We start from the raw sequence: 19,251 nt of genomic DNA, 5'->3' as shown, positions 1-19,251 counted from the left end.
TACAGACTGCTTAATGGGTTGAAATAGGCCTGCAATTCTTCACCACCAGAAATTACCATCATTTCAAGAGCAGAGGCTTACCAAAGGAAGAAACTACTAAAGCTGTGCACTCAACTGAAGAAATCAATTTGCATCCTAAGGCAAGAGGAAATGTTACAAAAACTTACCGAAGAACAGTATTTTTTTTTCTTAGAAAATAAGACTATAAAAAGGGATGAGAATTTCAAACAGGAAGAAAAAATTGTCACATGAGGTATACCTTATGGAGGACAATGGATGATATGCTAAAGGGACAGGGAGTAAGTAATTTAAATTCCTGTAGATCCAGTGTATCCCTCTGTAATGTATTTTGTTATTTATACCAACAGCACTCTAAATTCTCGCCATGTTCTCTAGGATACTTCAAATTACACACAGACACACACACACACACACACACACACACACACACACACACACACACATTTTCCTATCCTCTGTCTTTATGCTGGTTACTGGGCCTTGTCTTTTTTTTTTTTTTTTTTTTTTTTTGATTTGCAAATAAAATAAAGCTCTCTGTTCTCTTTGGAAGACTTTTATCAGAACCATCCAGCCCCAAACAGAGAAGCATTTCAAGATCAAAAGGGAGGCAAATAATACTCTTTCAGCACACAAGATAAAGATTCACACATAATTAAGCTGGAACTACAGGATTATTTAAGTGGATATATCTTTTGAGAATAACTGAACTGCTATAAGCTATTCAAAATACAAGGGCCAGGACTCAGAAAGAGGGAACTGACAAAGTGTTTGTTGCGGACAAGTGGGGAATGGAGGGGATGGAAAAGAGGGAGGGATAGACAAGGGTTGAGGGGTGTCTATGTGTGCCTGGCCTTCTGCACAGTTCATCAATGAGGCAGGGATCAATGACCCCTGTTTTATGGATAAGGAAAAGGGGGATCACAGTTAACTTGGCAAGGCAGATGGAAAGAGGCAGTGTGTCCCTCTGTTTTGGTCTCCATGCCCAAGCATTTCATGGTGTGCTCAACCGCCATCCATCATCTCATCTGGGGGGGAAAAAGGCCTCTTAGACACTTATTGAGTGCCCCCTCAGGTCTACCAGGTACTAGAGTAGACACTGAATACAGAGAGAAGTGTGACACAGAGAACCGACGAAGGCCGCCAGCATTCACGGAACACTTGCTGTCTGACAGTGTCCCGAGCACTATTCACCTGTCATCTCATAACTCTTCACACCAAGCCTGTGTCAGGGATTGTTATTCCTCACCTTGCACATGTGGGAAACAGATCTAAGCCTTGTGGGCAACCCCGAAATATAATCTCAGGCCTGCCTGAATGTAACATCCCAGCTTTCCTATGTGGCTTCTAGTCACTGTCTGGGTAAATCAAGCTTCAGGCCCACGAGACATTTAGATCTAGCAGGTGAGAAAACAATCGATACAAGTGATTATAACATTAGAAAGAATTAGTGCATTTATTCCCTTTTCAGAGCACTCTTACTCTGATAGTGAGGTCATCAAGGCTAAAGTCATAACCGCTAAGCTAAAGCATTAATTTGCTATTTAGTTTATGCGTCCGTTATCAACGTCCTGCGTCAGTTTGCCGGAATTAGGCTTTTACCTCTGCTACGATCGTAAAAAGCTATCAAGGAATGTATATAACTTTGAAGAAGTAGCTAAAAAGCCCATATTTTTGCATTTTATGGTAACCGAAAAGAGGACCACTCCAATGTTTACACATAACAAACTTCAAATTAGGCCAGAGTTAGCACTTAGAATTGACCAAAGAAGAATACATTGTCCTTGTGACTCTTTCCACAGTTTTTTGCTGCTCTTCTTTCTTCAGCAAATCCCTTAGATTCTGATAATGACAACTGTTCTCTTACAGTCAGAGATGGAAGGTGAACGCTTACAGACTGAAAACCCTTATATCCCTTACATGGTCAAGCTAAATATCTTAATTCACTGTACAGAGTACCAGCAGTATACAATTACAGTGCCTTCTATCATGAGGAGAGCAAACTAGAAACACATCATTAATGGCCTCCTTCCTGGTTACCAATTCGGAAGTGTACCTGCCAGGTCAGCCTCTAAATGGGTCCTTTCAAGAAGAGTCAATTTTGTTTTATTGGGAAGGAGAGATATGAAATAGAGTCAGAAGGTTAATATGAGTTTAAGAGGAGCATAGGGTTATCTTGGCAATTAAAGGCTCTCCAGGAGGTTAATTACCAACACCCCCACTTAAAACTCACACAATGTATCAGCAGTTACAAAAATCTGTGTACAGCAGAGCTCTCTCTTCTGTACTCTGAGTGACACTATCTTACTCAGTTTTTGGAGGACTGAGTTAAAGCACTATCCTTCCCATGAGCCATTAAGAAGAAAAGAAATGAATGTCATTAAAACTGTCACAGAAAAATTTTGTAGAAAAGAATAGTGTGACGAAGGACTGTACAATGTAGAAAGTGAGAGCCAGAGAGAAAAAGGGAGATGGAGAGAAAGGGAGATTGAGATAAGCTGGTGCCTGAAAACTCAGCCAAAGGGCGACTAAAAGAGAGTCCAAATCATGGGGATCCTGGGAGATGGGCAGAGCAAGGCTGGGCACTTGAGGGTGAGCCGGTACAGTTCTGCTGACCCTTGGTATTTAAAATCTCCACTCTGGAACCTCAGAAAAGTCAGCATGCTGCCTGTCAGCCAGAATCATGATGGGGCTTGTATGAGACCATTCTCTTTGACCCACTGCTTTCACCCTGGTTGAAAGAAGTTTCAGGCCCAAGATGAGATCACTGCTGTCCGAGGTGCTAAGTCAGAAAACCAAAACTTGGATCGCTTTTGTGTTTCTGTAAATGCTCTATGTGACCAGAACTGAAGGCTATCTGGTCAGTCAATCCCCAAAAGCCAAAGTGGACTCTGGGCTCTTTACTTACTTCTCTGTCATTTCTCACAAGGCTGGCTACGCAGGCCCAGGCAGGCAAGATAATTTTAAATTTTTCTCCTCTTTGCTCTTTACTCTCCACCCTGTGAAAACTTCCTGCCTTCCACCCAATTTTGCAGCTACTGAGTGGAGACAGTCAGCTTCGTGAAGTTTGTTTCTATAACCTTAAGTGTCTTCTCTAGTTATTTATTTATTTTTTAACGACCTATGTCCAAACCCATCATCATGTCTCACGTGGATGCCTCTAAAAGCCCTCTGGAGTCTCCCCACTTCCTGTGCCCTGCCTCAGCCACTTCTGCTCAGCTGAGTGGCTTACACTGGGAAGCATGTCATGTCACCCTGGCTTAATGGCTTTCCACAACACTCATGAAAAAATGTGTCACTGTCATTATGGCCCTGTTTGCCTTCTGCAACTTCATTTCCTATCACCTTTACCCACCTCCACCTTTCAACCCTTCATCATCCTGGCCTGAGTAATCACAATAGCCTTGAGCAGAATCTTGACTTCATGTCACCAAATGTCACCTACTCAAAGATGCCTTCCTGACCAGTCTATAGGATGTTGCCTACCACCCCCATTTTTGGGCACTTAAAAGGGAAACTTATTTGAGTAGCCTCAGAGAGCTGGTATCTGAACTTATATCCTTTATTCATTTACTATGTGACCCCTGTCACTTCCTGTTTATACTATATCTTGAGCACACAGGGCAGAACCTGGGATTCAGGCCCAGTCAAGTGTCTGCTGTCTGGGGCTCCTTTCTGCACGTCAGTTTGGAGCTTCTCTCTCTGGAGTGTGGAGATCAAGTCGAATGTTTAGGAGGGTTAGGTATTATGACACTATACAATTATAATTAAAACCACAGCAGCTACACTTTACTGAGCACTTGCTTAGTGCCAGGTACCAGAATGGATGTCATACACATATTTCTCCCCACAACTCTAAGAGGTTGCTAGCAGCTGTGCTATACTACTTCTCTAGGCAGATTAATACCAGGTACTGAGAAATGCTGTTCCAGATCCATCTGTGTTACTCTAAAGGATAAAAGTATTCGGTCAGTATTTATACAAGTCTGTAAGGGATGCAAAACTGTTAAGGATTCTTCTGGGAAGCAAATTCAAATGCCTGGAAAACATGCTTCCCTATAGTCATATTCTGCATCAAACCCCCGCCACCCCCCCTTGAAAACACCATCCTTTCCAGAGACATGACAGTAAGTGATTTCAGGCAGATTCCCCAGCTAATGAGACACCCTCCTTTTTCCCTGCTGGCAGGTAGCAGGTTTAACCATCTGAGAACACCACCTCCCTGGGAGTCCTGGACTCTGTTGCAAAGAAAAGGAGCACATAAATATAATATAAGGTGTTATTATTCTGGCAAATGTACTCTAATTCTGGACCAGATACAAGCTGCAGCCCAATAGTATGATTTTGAAAAAAGAATTATAATAATTATTTTTTGGCAGCCTGGAGTCTTTCATCTTTATGAGATGATAGCAATGTTTTAAAAGGGTTATCACAGTGCTGCATGATAATAATAATAATCTTTTATTACATATAATGCTTTAAGAATTTTAAAAGTACTTTGATATAAAATACAAGGATCGATCCTAATAGCAATCCTTTGAGGTATATGGAGTAGTAATTATTTGCCACATTTCACAGTAGGGGAAACTGAGGCCCAGAGAAATTAAACAGCTTTTATCCATTCAAGCCAATCATGGCAGGGTGACTCCAGGATCTATAGGCACCATTTCCTAGTCCTGTACTTGTTAAATAAATCGTTGTGAACTGATTCAAAGGGAAATACCAGGAGAGATTCGAAGTGTGAGTGTGTGTGTGGAGGACCTGTGGATTCCAGTAAGTGATTCTTAGGGACTAACAGGCCATTTTAGAAGAGTGGATGTGTGATAAAACCTTAACAAAGCCCTAACTTCCATTGTCATCTGTTCTGTATCAGACTGTCACACTTAAATCACAGTGCCATACATACTACCCAGACTTCAAGCTTCCCAATAAAGATACTGGTTATGTATAGAAAGAATGTTCCATGAAGCTCTTTCATATCTATTTTTTCATCTCTTGCCTTATGGTGTTTTTTTTTCCTCCAGAAATAACACTCTTACAGTTTATGTTGCTGCTGTTTCTGTCTTAATGAATTATAGGAGTACATTTTATGGTTTCAGAAACAGTCCTCTCAGGCAGTGAATCAACTAGCAGGCTTCTCTTCCTCAACCCTCTCCTCAGAAAAGAAATGAGAAGCAAGGCAACACACGTCTTCACAAATGATGTACTTTGCTCTGATCACAGCACTTTTGCTCTTTCTCTCTTCACATCGGAGGCCCTGGAGGTTCACAGGGCTCTGCTCCTGAACTTTCTTTTCTGATGATTGACAAAGGGGCCTGAAGTCCAGGCAGGGATATTGAAGCACTTTGCTTGTTTTCAGGGGGAGGCAAAGGCGGCTCTGCTACCTCTGGTCGGCACACAGGAGTGTGTTGGGAGGAATGCGCCAGAAGTCTCTACATTCAGAACCAATCAGCCCCAGAGAGATATCTTCATTTTGGAATCCACTGTTCGAAGACATATAGGTCCCATTTTACGCTGAAGGTGAAAGGAGTTCAGTGAAATCAGCTTTAATGAGTGCCAGTTCCCTCTGCGCACTTACCTCTAGAAAATGTTCTGCCTGCTGTTCTCGATCCAATTTCCTTGAAGTTGTTGTGATCAAACCTGCGTAGAAATGAGAATAGTTGACTTTTGAATATCTGGGCAAGTAGCTTACTGAGCACGGAAGCAAGTCCAGAGCAAAACGATATCAAGAGCAAAACGAAATCAAGAGCAAAAACGATAGGGAACAGTAACAGTAACTCTCTGATTCCCAGTGACAATCAAGATGGTCTTGAATCATCCTTAAGACCAAATTCACAAAGAAAACCTGAAAAATTTGTTCAGGTTCTGCTTACCTCTGTGAGGTGCTATGATCACTCTGGGGATGTGAAAATTCACTAAAGGACCATTGTTTTCCTGATAATAAGGACTTTCAATGATTCATTTGCATGTGACTGAAATGCTACAGTGAGAACTTCATTGAGGATTTCAGGTTGTTGGTGCCATCAGAATCAGGCTATGAAACAGCACTTTCTTATTTAACTTTTTAATGCTGCTATAATTTTTTGTTAGCCTTGACAAAGAAGGTTACTTCTGTAATAGCTACTCGTCTGCATAATTATTTCAAACTTAGTAACTTATATACCGAAGACTTCACATTGTGACTTTATCATTTTGTTTTATGGGTTTACATCTTTACACAAAATAAGTTCCACATGGGAAATATCTCTGTATCTTTCCTTCGAATGGTGTTTTCCATAAATGAATCACCCCTTTGAGTATAAAGACAAAGACAATGAGAAGACACAACCTTCAAGGCTGCTCAGCTTATTATTTTTTTACGATTTTATTTTATTTATTTAGAGAGATAGATAGATAGAGATAGAGATAGAGATAGAGATAGAGATAGAGATAGAGAGAGAGAGAGAGAGAGAGAGAGAAAGAAGCAGGCTCCACACAGGGAGCCCAATGTGGGACTTGATCCCCGTACTCCAGGATCATGCCCTGGGCTGAAGGCAGGCGCTAAACTGCTGAGCCACCCAGGGATCCCCAGCTGCCCAGCTTATTGCACCAGTTTGTCTTTTGTAGGTTTTATTATTATTGTTGCTGTCAAATGGCAATTAGGAGGTCAAATTTATATTCCATTTCTTGATGCTACACTGTCCCTGAAGACAAGAGACTATGGATTGGCCTGGTTTTGAGACCTGGGCTGATGGATAGAAAAGGGCAGAGAAAATTACACGAATAGCTCACTCTCGATACTAGTGAGCTGATGTGAAGTATGGAAAAGGCATTTTACCAAGACCTGCCGAGGAACTCATGAGCTCCAGGTTTTGTTTTTAATATATGTGGTGGGTGGGAACAAGTGGATTTTGGAGAAAGCCAGAAGAGGCCACAGGAGGTTAAATGGCCTTCAAAATAAAATCCTACTGGGGGTAATATGGCTCTTTACTAAATGGCCCCACTCCCATTCACTCTCATCTGTCCACATTCCCCCTGGGAGGGAAATCTTTGTTCCCACTGCACAAATGATATTCCTCTCCATGGATTCTTCCTGGGACATGTCCCACATCCCACTGCTTCACATGTAGATGGTTCAAATTTAGATCTAATGTTAGAGAGGTGACCTGTCTTCCAGGGTTAGGTGCTCATCTGGTATGTCCCAACACAACCAGTATTGTTCTTTGCTCTATGCTATAATTCATTGTTCACAAGTTTGTATTTTCCTGCTAGACTGCTAGACAAGTTGACAGAGTTCCTTCATTGGAAGGGATCTGCCTTTTCATTCTGAAGCCCTGTTGCCCACCTGGCCATTGGCCTAAAACAAAGAATAGGAACTTCACTAATGCTCAGTTGACAAACGTTGCTGTAGAAGAGATTATATATTCTAATCATCATTTTTACAGCAGACTTTGAATATGTTTGTTCAGGCACGTATTGTTTGTGTGCCAGGAGAGTATTTTTAGGTGGACCAGGGGTGCATGCTTTTAGTATTACCTGGAAACCACTCACTGAGTTCTTCCATGTGAACGACACATAGCTAGGCACTCTTGGGATACAAAGATGAGCCACTGTCAGAGATTATGGAGAAAAAAACCGATAATCAAGAGTTTCAAGTGGGAGAATCAGTAACTTCTCTTCTCTAGCTGCCCATCAGAACTCCCCAGGATCTCAAAAACTCAGACTCTGTGCCCCACTCCATCCCTCATTTACTGCATCCAAGTCTCTTGGGATGATGCCTGAATCAGTTCTTCCTAAAATTCTAAGGAAGGCTCTACACAATTTCACTACCCTTAGTGGAATCTCACTATGAATTTTTATTGACATTAACTTTTCTGTCCAGCCGTATCCAAGAAGGAAACACTTCCAGCTGCTTTAGTATCTGGATCAGTGTGTACAGAGGGTAGGGGGTGAATGAGGGGGAGATTGAGATGGTGTGAGTGCACTGGTGGCTGAGGTGATAAAGGAGGAATAAAAGGGGCACAGCTCTCTGATTTGTATTGAGTAAGGGTTGTTGTGGTCTCACCAGTGGGCATCTAACACACAAATCCGATGCTTCATTTTCAGCCATTCTATCCGACAAGGTCACATGTCACGAAGGCACTTTCCCAATAAGAAATAACTGTCTTCTCAGAAAGGGAAAGGGGGCTTTCATGAACCTCACCACCTCTTCAGGGGGGCATCCTCTGTTAGAGGTCACGATAGGAATGAGAAACACTTGTTATATGGAGGCTATAAATGGATGAAAGGACTGTCAGCCTTCACTCTGCGGGTTGCCTGCTGCTATTCAAGGCACAAAAGATCAGGAGCCCTTGCCTTCTGTTTCCCTGAGGACACTTGTGTCATTTCGGGTCCTCCTCACTGGGTCATGCATCCATGGCCCATTGTGATGTGCTGTGCAAAGAGAAGAAGTCAGCTTCCTCTTCTGATCATTCTTAGGGTGATTTTGTTTTGTTTTGTTTTAAGGAAAGTTACTTACTTGCACAATGCTTACATGGAACTGAGAGAGCAGTGTGGCTACCCTGACATCTGCATAATCTGCATACCATCACCAGGATGTGTTTTTCACATATTTATCAGCCAACAGAGAAAGACAGCCTTCGTGAAAAGCCTAAAACATACACAACAGCGAACTTGGGGCTGCGAGAAAGCCAAACAGTTTCTGTTCCTGGAAGAAAGGCAGGAAAACCTCTGTAGGTTTTAGTTCTCTATGTTTCCATTATCTTTATTTTAGATTTAAAAAAAATCTAAGTCAAAAGTGAAAATTGGCAGGAAATCAGATGAGGTAAGGTGGAGGACAGGGAATGCTGTTAGTGGGTACAAGGTTTCTTCTGGGGTGATGAAAATGCTCTAGAATTACAGATTGTAGTGATGGTTGCACATTTCCATACGTATTCTGAAAACCACTGAATTATATACTTTAAATGGGTGAATGTCATTGCATATAAATTACATGTCAGTAAAGCTGTTTAAAAATCAGGAAGAGATCACAAACTCTGCCTTTTAGAGTGTAACAAGCCCCTCATGTTTGGAGAAGACAGACATTTAAAAATAAATGAATGAATGGATGGATAAGTTAGCATAGGAATCAGGCATGAAGAGGGGTTGGGATGAATAGCATAGTCAGGTTTATCCATGGGGAGTCAGGGACATAAAAATAATGAACGGAATGTTTGTGGGTTAAAGCCACAACTGGTAGTTATTTGTACTAAGAAATAATCCTTGTTATCAAGACAAGACCAAGAAAGGGGCCAAAGCTCTCTTCTCCTAAAGAGATGCACTTGGATGAGCTCTGGTACTTAAAAGCGCTGTTTTTCGGTTATCCTCACAGTCCAGAGGAATTCATCAAAGCGGTCAAAGCTGCATCTTCGTTTTTAACATCTCTGTTGTAGCTGAATGTGCCTGGGCCTTAGAAGAGGGGAGAAGATAAAACAGAGCACTCTCTCTCTCTCCTCAGCTCTTCTGATTCATCACCATGGAAGGCAACCCTATTGTGTAATCTCTGCAGGAGAGAGGCATGTACATCACACATGTAACTGTAGACCCACTGGGCACAGTAAATTGGGGACTGACATGATGAAATTGAATTTCAAAGATAAATCCTAGGCAAGCTTTTGAATGTGGTTTGGAGATACAAACAAACACATCATTTGATATAATTACATATGCAAACCTCCAATTTAGGAGGAGAATTATGCCAGTCCTAAGTGAATGATACTCGCTTAAGTGAGGGGGAGACCATGTGGCTGGAACCATGCAATTACTTTAAAAACAACTAGTTTTGATTTTTTGTTGTGGAGACAGAGGACTCTCACAATCTCTCTGAGAAACAGCCCAAGCACAAAAATGTCACTGCCTGTTCCAAAGAGAACTCAGAGTGTTCTAAGTAGTTATGGTCAGAGAAGCCATACTTGTGAGATGACATCGTTCCCCAGCTCTTTCTCCCTGTGGGTGTCCTGGGTCGCAGCTGTGTAATCTAACTGCCATGACATTCACATTTTCTTTAAGTGCTACTTGAAGCAATGCAGGTCTTAGCCGCTTCCATGTAATTTTCCAGGACTGTTGGAAGCTGAGTTTAGTATTAGAAATGCAACTAGAATTATCAACCCTGTGAGCTACAATTAGTACTTAGGCTGTCTTTCTCGTCTTCATTTCCTCTGCTCTTCAGTTCTCCACGCCTACTCCCAGCTATCTGCTAGACCTCTCACTGTCCTTCCATATAGTTCACACATTGCTGCTCGGTGAAGCCTTCTCTGACTTTTCCAGCATGTTTGGTATAATCCATCTGAGGTTGGGATCCCCCTCTAGACCACAGTTTCAAGAAGGCAGAGATATGGGATAGTTCGTTAGTTGACCTCAGGAATCTAGAACAGTACCTGTCATAGTTGTTAAACATAAATACTACCATCACTGCACCCAATAAATGGCTCTGATTGCTAGTGAATTGTTCCTAATATGACACAAGTAAAAGGGTAAAAAGCAGATCTTATTCACCTCCTGTTCTTGATACTCAATGTAGAAGCTAGCACATTATAAGCAAAACTTGTTTGAATGAACCTTCTAGAACTCTCCATGCTGTTTTATACAGAGTGGCCATTATGGTCCCAAACCATGGGAGTTAAAAAGTTACCTGAATGCTCTCTTTCATTCTTTGAATAATTTCAAGGTTTCCCAATTTTTGGAATTCTCTTTCCTGCTGAAAGTTGGAAGTGTTTAGGACAATTCGTGATAGCCTTTTATTTTATTTTTTATTTTTTTAGCTGCTGATTAAAAATTGTAAATCTTTAATGCTACACACAGGGGCTTCGTGTCTATTTCCATGGTCTTCCACATCCTGGTTTCTATCTCATTTGTAGAGAAAGGTAGGCAAATGATCATATTATAGTATCCCACATTGGTTCAGTCCTATGTGCTAGCCACTGTACTAAATAGTTCACATACATGCTCTCATTTAATCTCACAGTTATGAGAAAAAAGAACTATTCTGACTCCATTTATAGGAGCAAATTTAGTTTAATAACTTGTCCAAGGTCACCAACGACTATTGAATCACCATTCTTCCCAGGGACACTAACTTGGAAGCCTCTTCACTGTCTCCCTAGCAGATGAGTATGTGCAGTGGTGACAAAGCCACCTGCCTGGGAGCCAGGAGGCCTAGGTGCCAGTCTCAGCCCTCTTTGTTATTGGGTATGAGATTCTAGGCAATCACATATTTTCTCTAGGCTCCTGGTTCCTTACCTGGGAATGTTCTAAGTCTCTTTTCAGTATAAGGCATCTATAGTAATACAAAAACATTAAAAGGAGAGCATTCTCTGATCTCTTTCTGAATCCATTTTCTTCTTGATGGACCTGAACCCAGCTGATCAGGATGTGAGTGAGTCACCCAGGCAGGAACAAGAGGTTTATATTTACCCGCAAAATCTGTATGTATTTTGTTCTTTTGTTTTTGTTTTTTAAGAATTATTTATTTATTTATTCATAGACACACAGAGAGAGAGAGAGTGAGAGAGGCAGAGACACAGGCAGAGGGAGAAGCAGGCTCTATGCAGGGAGCCCAATGTGGGAGTTGATCCCAGGTCTCCGGGATCACGCCCTGGACTGAAGGCGGCGCTAAACTGCTGAGCCACCAGGGCTGCCCCTGTATGTATTTTGAATATTATCCCCTTATTGTATATATGATTTGCAAATATCTTCTCTCATTTAGTAGATTGCTTTTTTGTTTTGTTGATGTTTTTCCTTCGCTGCTCAAAATCAACACTTCAGCATAAACGTATCTCGCAAAAGGAGGAAAAATAAAAACATAAAAACACCAGTTAACTATGAGCATGTGTTTTTAGGTGAAAAAAAAACCCTCAGTTATTCTCATGTTTATTGTCTCTTCCCTAAGATTCCAACTTCTAGAACTTCTGTTTCCACCTTTTAATTCAAGCCCAGCAGGAAGCCTTGCAATGTTGTCTGTGTATTTACATGTGGACATAAGCTGTGCGCTGAATTTGGAGAATGAAAGGGACACACAATAAGTACAAATTTCAGTGAAAATGCAAATTCAAATGCAAAGATTTTTGTAGGAAAAATTAATGTTGGAGTGAAAACATCTATTAAGTTTGTTTTAAAGAAACAACCAGATGTGTTCTTAGACTAAACGATATTTCTTTTTTTAAAAAAAGTTTATTTATTTGAGAGAGAGAGAGAGAGAGAGAGATTGGTGGGGAGAGGTAGAGGGATAGCAAAAGAGAGCTCTCAAGCAGACTCCCAGCTGAGCCCAGAGCCCAATGTGAGGCTCAGTCTCATGACCATGAGATCACGATTTGAGCTGAAATCAAGAGTTGGGCACTTAAATGACTGAGCCACCCAGGCTTCCCTAAACAACATTTCCTTAAAAAGAAAAGAATCACCAAAAATAAAAAATACACAAGAGCTAAAGCATCAGTCATAAAAAGGTTAATAAAAAAGGGTCTGGAAATAGGCTTCCAGAGACAAGCTTTTTAAGTAAGAGCTGCTTGATGAGGTGTAAAGATTTGGAGTTGCTTCATTGAGTATACAGTGCTACTGTTAAATTTTCTTAAGAAAATCTGACAGGGAAATCACCGATGGAGCTTTCATTTGCAACTCGAACTTTCCTTTATAAACAGTAACTTCTAAGGTGCCAATAGAAGCTTTAAAACTATGTAAGTAAGGATGCATCCTGAACCAAGTATGAAGACCCTGTGGGTCAAACGTGGTTCATAGCTGTTGGTTTTCTGTAACAGATAAGTTTCATTTTCTTTCTTTGCAAGCCAGTGGATGGCATTTCTCAATTCTGTCTGAGCATAGGGGAAATCACAGGCAGGATTCTTTTCCCAGAAACACTTCCCCCTTGGATACAGGATGCTGTAGCTGCTACAGGTAGCACAGGGGGGAAAGCCAGCTAGTGCAGGAAGTGTCGATGCCGACACACACCCTTGTACCTTCACTTCAGGCCCTGTTGGCAGATGGAGTTGCCCACAGCCAGAAGGGAGAGTTCTGAGGCTCAGGCAAGCCCTGCCCCCTTGCTGTATCACTCATTACAGACAAGATCGATTAGGGCATCTGGGTCAAGGCAACTTGTCATCAAGGTGAAGAATAAGATAGTGGCCAACAAGGGAAGAATAATGAAGAAGATATATGGTAGAGAATATTCCAAAGGACTCTTCTCTGAACAATTCTCTCCTATACCATGTGTTCGTACCTACACACCTACATATGCATGCACATGCATACACACATGCACACATGTACACACACACACGCTAAGAACTAGAGATGCTGTGTATGAGTCTACTTTTGCCAGAATACCTGGATACTTACCAGTCCCATCTGTTCTTTCCTGAGTTTCCTCATCACCAATTCTCATGGCTCTCCCTCCTAATCTCACATAGCCCTCTGCCTTCCGGTTTGGCCTAGATGAAGAAGGATTTATGCACCTGAAGAAGTCTCTAGGGGAGTTAGCTAAACCTTGAATGCCATATTGGATTTCTTCAGAGAAATTAAGCTACAGATGGTGAACCAATATTAAGGATGTTGTATGAAATGATGCCATCTTTAGGTGCCATTAACATACCACTGATGTGTGTGCTCAGATGTGCAATATGGTGCACATCTCCCCCTTTCTCTTTCTGCCAAGATTTTTCTTTGCATAATTCTGAGTATTAGATGATCAAAATAAGGAAGAAGTAGTGGCTGGAAATCTAAATTACATTATATAGATGGGTCTTAGTGATGACCTAGTCTGGGAAGCATCATGGTGTACTCATTAGCAGTGCACTAACCAGCACTCAGGCTTTGGCATTAGACTGTCTGGCTTTGGCTCTCAGCCCTGCCCCCAGGCAATTGCATGGTATTCAGTGAGTTACTCAGCGTCACTAAACATCAGCTTCCTTATTGGTAAAATGAGGCTTATTAAATTAAACAATTGATTTAAAATGCTTAGTTTGATTCCTGGCTCAAAATTACATGCTCAAATAATGTTATTCCATTTTGGAGCTCAAGCAATGAGCTCCAAAAATCATGCCTGTTGTATCGTATGTGCTCAAAAGTCTAATTGTGTTTCCTTCCTATCTTAATATTTCTCCTCAAGTGTGTCTAAACATTAGGCCACAAAAATTGTAAAATGTCTACTACTCTCCCTGTCACCTGACAGACAAGGAAACTGATGCCGACAGTTTAAGTAACTTGTGCAAAGACTTATCAGAAATCCTTCATCCTCTCATTGTTACATTTTATTATATATTTGCTGTTCAAAGTGTGGCATGGAGTGGCAGCATCGGGATTACCTAAGAGCTACTTGGAAGCACAAAACTGCAAGCTCCTCGCAGACCCAGGTATCTGTATGGACACTGAGTTTTGAGAAGCCTGGCTCTAGACCATGGCTGGTTTTCATATTGGCTGTGCTTTGGAATCATGAGAGAAGCATTAACGTCTGCTGTTGCCAGGGTCTCACGTCCAGTTCTGAATTACTTGGGATGGGCAGAGGTCAGAACACAGTGATTTTTAAAAAGCTCCAGGTGATTCCAATCTTTAGCCAAGGGTGGGAATCACTATATAGACAGACGTTATCGCTGGGTGATGGGGCTAAGGTAATTGATTTTTTTTTGGCTTATTCAAATTGTTCTAGTTTTCCCACAGTGAAAAATACTCCATTTTAAAATACAAAAGAATTTAAAAGCCAATGAAATGGGGCCCCTGGTACACAGTCACCTGTGTGTCCTCCATTAAATTCTACAAAGTTCTTTTTACAAAATATTTTACTTATTTATTTGAAAGACAGAGAGAGAGAGAAGGTGCACATGAGTGGGGGAGGGTGGAGGGAGAAGGAGAAGCAGATTCCCTGCTGAGCAGGGAGCCAGATGCAGGACTTGATTCCAGGACCCAGAGATCATGACCTGAGCTGAAGAAAGATGCTTAACTGACTGAGCCACCCAGGAGCCCCTGAGTTCTACAAAGTTATATTCTGAATCCACCCAGCAAAGGACTACACCCCATGGTTGCCAGGTTTATTCTGAGTTTTAGATTGGACATATGCCTTGTATCTACCCCTAATATAATGGTTTATCTCAGCTACTGTCTGACTTCTTAGTTCTGGCAACTTTCTTGTACTGCATTATGCCTCTCTTGGCTCCATTGGCCCTCAGGTAGCAGAGTTAACACCCACTCTGTGGTGATGCTATCTCTTTACCACAAAAGCATATCTGGACACAGGGCACATTGGTAAGAGACAAGAGGATACAACAATAAGCCTTCATGTTGGTCCCCACCGCATCCAGTGAGGGAGACAGATACATATGCACATAGTAATGATACATGGTATGATCTAATATATACCCTAGACAAGTCCAGGTGCCCCAAAGAAGGAAAGATTAATGCTGACTCATGCAACTGGAAAATTTAAGGGAATAAATTAGATGTTGAATTTGTACTGGGCCCTAGATGGTGAATAAGATTCCAACAAACAGAGAAGATGGAAAAAGTTAAAGTAGCAAATCTGTAGCTGGCATGAGACAGATTAATGAGAAAGGTAAACCTGGTTTTAAATCCTGGCTCTCTTATTTCTTAGCTGTGTGACCAAGTACAAGTTATACAACTTCTCTGATCTAAGTTTTGTGGTCTCTGGAATGGGGATAGATCTAACTCCATCACAGGCTCTGGGTTGCAAACAGTACAGATGAAGTGCTTGGCATGTGCCTTGCACTTAGCAGGGCTCTTTAAAAAATAGAGATGCCATCTATAAAAAGCATTATCTTTTATTTTCATAAAAGTCCTAACAGCACGGGGATGCTATTTATAATTACATTCAAGAGGGACACCTTATTGTTTTCAGGTGGGTCACCTTCGACAATGTCTGAAAATTTAATAACCAAGTCAGTGAAAGTGGAAGTTTCCTTTTACTTATTCAAATGAACATGAAGTTCTTTAATTCCTACACACTCTAGAGGTGTGAAAACCACCACTGCATTCCCCTTAGAAACGATTTCACTGCAAATAATTTGTTTCTACATCTGTTTTCATGTGACAGATAAAATCAGAAGGTTGGAGAAAGTGCAAATTACTCAGAGGATGTGCAAAGTCTTGAAAACACATTTGTGCTTTGTAGGCATGCCATTCTCTAAGATCATCTTTGCTGTGTGATCTATACAAGGTCTTGAGTAGGAGCAATGTTTTGAAACTCAATTTTTAAAAATCTGGGGAAAAATATCGCTTGTTATGGAGAGCTTTGAATGTTATCACAAGACTGACAAACCTCCCCCCTTTTTATATCACACGTTTTCCAGTTAATTTCCACATAATTCAATCCTTCCCTTTTGTCCTACATTTATATATACACTGTAAAACCTCATTATTTTTCATTCCACCTATCTGAGAATTTGTAATAGTTCTGGGGCTGGTTGAAGTTTACCTTTGTACTACCCAGGTAAATTAATAGGGTGGAAAGGTCCCAGGGGAATATTTAATGTACTTGAGACAAACCATTTGCAAAGCACTTTAATTTTAACAACCTCCATTTTGATGTTCTAATTGCAAATAGCCTATGTAACTATTCATTAGAGTCCGTCCAACCAGGTCTTTTGTCTGGCAACACTTTAATAGTTGCATTAACCTTATGTGTTTACTTGAAAGCAGTAAACGTGTGTTTCCTGAAATATTCTAGAATCTGCATTTTCAACTGCTGTAAAATCCTCCTCCACAAACGTCTGAATTAATGGAATTTCATGGTCTTTCTTTGGAAAGAAGTACCACCTCTTGCAAGAATGCTGAAATTTGTGCTTAATCATTTATGAATGCAGCAACTTTGTGCAAGTCTCTAAAAATGCGTGTCTCCCTTTCTTCCTCTGAAACACAGCAATGATTTAATGGGGGGAGCAATCACCCTTTCCTCACTGGGAGTGACACAATATTTTCCCCCCTTTATAAATGTAAGTGGAAATAAAGGAGGGGTTAGAATCTTTTAGAACTCCTTGGGAAAAGCTGCTGTATCAAATCAGTGAAGAGTTGTATATTCATTATGGTCTTTAATAGAGGACTTTATAAAAAATTGCATTATAGCTTTATCGATTTGTATGTTGTTTGCATGTTTGTCTCTTTCCATAGACTGTGACTCTCCACGGCAACTACATTTTTATTCATTTAATGTTCATTTAAAAGAATATAGGAATCTAGGCTAATCTTTGTATCTTCCATGCCTAGCAAAGTGCCCGGTATATGGATGGTGGTCAATATTAGTCTATTGGGTGAACAAACTATACTATTGAAAATGTGTATGAAAGCATATGTGAGTGCATACACACATACCGCCACCCAAAGCAGGTGATGGTCCATATGTATGGCAATGATCACTCAGCGTTTATATTATAGCTTATAAAAGCTCCCATGTCTTTTGGAAAAAGCTTCCAAATAAATTCAAAATGGAATTATGTGCTGTGATAATTATTATTTTGGGTTTTTAACACAAAATGTTACAAGTTCATAAAGCCATATTTTTTTGTATCAGATGTCAGAGTCTGCAGTCTGTGTGGTTAATTGAGGTTAATGGGGGGAAATGGCAGTTTGCCAATGCTAATGAGTTTTTCTTGACTCCTTCTAATATGTATTTTATTTCTCTTTTGCCTTTACTTTTTTGTTTAACTAAATTATGTTATTTATCCAAGAACTTGTCATATAAGTAGGGTTGCTAACTGCCCGTCAGAGAGGGCTCAGCCCATGTTTCACTCCCCAAAGAACATTAAAATTGTGTATGTAGGGGTGAAAAACAGAAAGCAGGAGGTGCACAGAACAGCCATCCTCTGACTTCTCTAGGTCCACAAGGCCCTCCACAGTCAATATGAAAATGTAGGACAAGTCAAAGGGCCTTGTAGGATCACACTTCTGGCTAGAATATGTGCTGCCAAAATGAGCACACACACTTCCAGCTAGAATCTGATGAATTGGGATGCCTGAGTGGCTCAGCGGTTGAGCGTCTGCCTTTGGCTCAGGATGTGATCCTGGGATCGGGGATCGAGTCCCACAATGGGCTCCTACTCGGAGCCTTCTTCTCCTCCCTCTGCCTGGGTCTCTGTCTCTATCTGTGTCTCTCATGAATAAATATATAAAATCTTAAAAAAAAAAGAATCTAATGAATTCATTCTTCCAAAATGCAACCAGTAATCTAGCAAGGAGTGTGCTAAGAGGGTACATCAGCTGTGTCTTATCAAAAGGGTGACTTAGGTGACAATTTTAGCTTCTTTTTTCAGAAAGAATCATGTAAAGACAAAGGTTGGGGGGAAAATCACAGAACAGAAAATACTGGCTCTGTGGGATGGGGGTTGGTGTAGTTGGGGGGGAACAGGGACAGCCTTGAAGACCATCACAGGGATGCCTGGGTGGCTCAGTGGTTGAGCATCTGCCCTTGGCTCAGGTCGTGATCCCAGGTCCTGGGATGGGGTCCCACATCAGGCTCCCTGCAGGGAGCCTGCTTCTCCCTCTGCCTCTGTCTCTGCCTCTCTGTGTCTCTAATGAATAAATAAATAAAATCTTTATGAAAAAAAAAAAAAAAGACCATCACAGAATCTACCTCTAGATCCTGTTTATTCCATATGTATCCAGGGAAGTCAACATAAATATGTATCATTTATTGACAGCTGCATTACCAACTGGCCAGCTCTTGGGACTCCTAAATTTGTGCCCTTAACTAGCATATTGTAAGTATTGGCTAGGTTTTCCTTTACTGGTTCCCTTAGCAGCGGTGGCAGAAGCTTGTTGAAGTTTTCTTCCTATTTCAGGGATGAGAAAGACACGGCTGACCCTGACTAACTGAAAATTAGGAACTGCAGCTGCTGGTGGGTATGCTGGGCACTTATATTCAGGTTCCTCTGTCTTTCCCTCCTCCTTTTCTTGTCATCCCAAAGTTGACCTCCAAGCCCTTCCACGAAGTCAGCAGAGGGGCCAGAAGCACGTTTGCAAATGTTTCTTCTACATTTTTAGCAGTGTAGCATTGCCTCTTTGGGGCTAACAGTTTGTAATGGGTCGATACACAAGAGGGACCCACTTAAAAACCCATTGGTCAAATAAACATGCCACTCGGATCAAAAGAAAATGTCGTCTTCTTTGTTGGCATTCTGGGAAATTCAGGATCTTCTGAACAAATGGCTGGGCATACAGAGTCTGAGAGCAGATTTTTAAACCATTCACAACACTGTGTCAGTTCTTTCTCAGTGAAAATGAGCT

The 19,251-nt window shown here is 41.1% G+C and overlaps 1 protein-coding gene across 2 annotated transcripts in view; it reads right to left on the bottom strand.

The window, feature by feature from the left end:
- FAT3 (FAT atypical cadherin 3) overlaps positions 1-19,251 on the bottom strand; it is a 654,685-nt gene that overhangs the window by 174,790 nt on the left and 460,644 nt on the right. For both annotated transcript variants that reach the window (XM_072726163.1, XM_072726162.1), the window contains exon 4: positions 5,597-5,658. In XM_072726163.1, coding sequence (XP_072582264.1) covers positions 5,597-5,658 — 62 coding nt within the window. The remainder of the gene's footprint in view (positions 1-5,596; positions 5,659-19,251) is intronic.

This window comes from Vulpes vulpes, chromosome 11 (genome assembly GCF_048418805.1).
Source record: "Vulpes vulpes isolate BD-2025 chromosome 11, VulVul3, whole genome shotgun sequence".
In the NCBI taxonomy this organism is placed as follows: Eukaryota; Metazoa; Chordata; class Mammalia; order Carnivora; family Canidae; genus Vulpes; species Vulpes vulpes.
The sequence above is the reverse complement of the archived record's forward strand: the minus strand, read 5'-3'. Positions and strand labels throughout refer to the sequence as shown.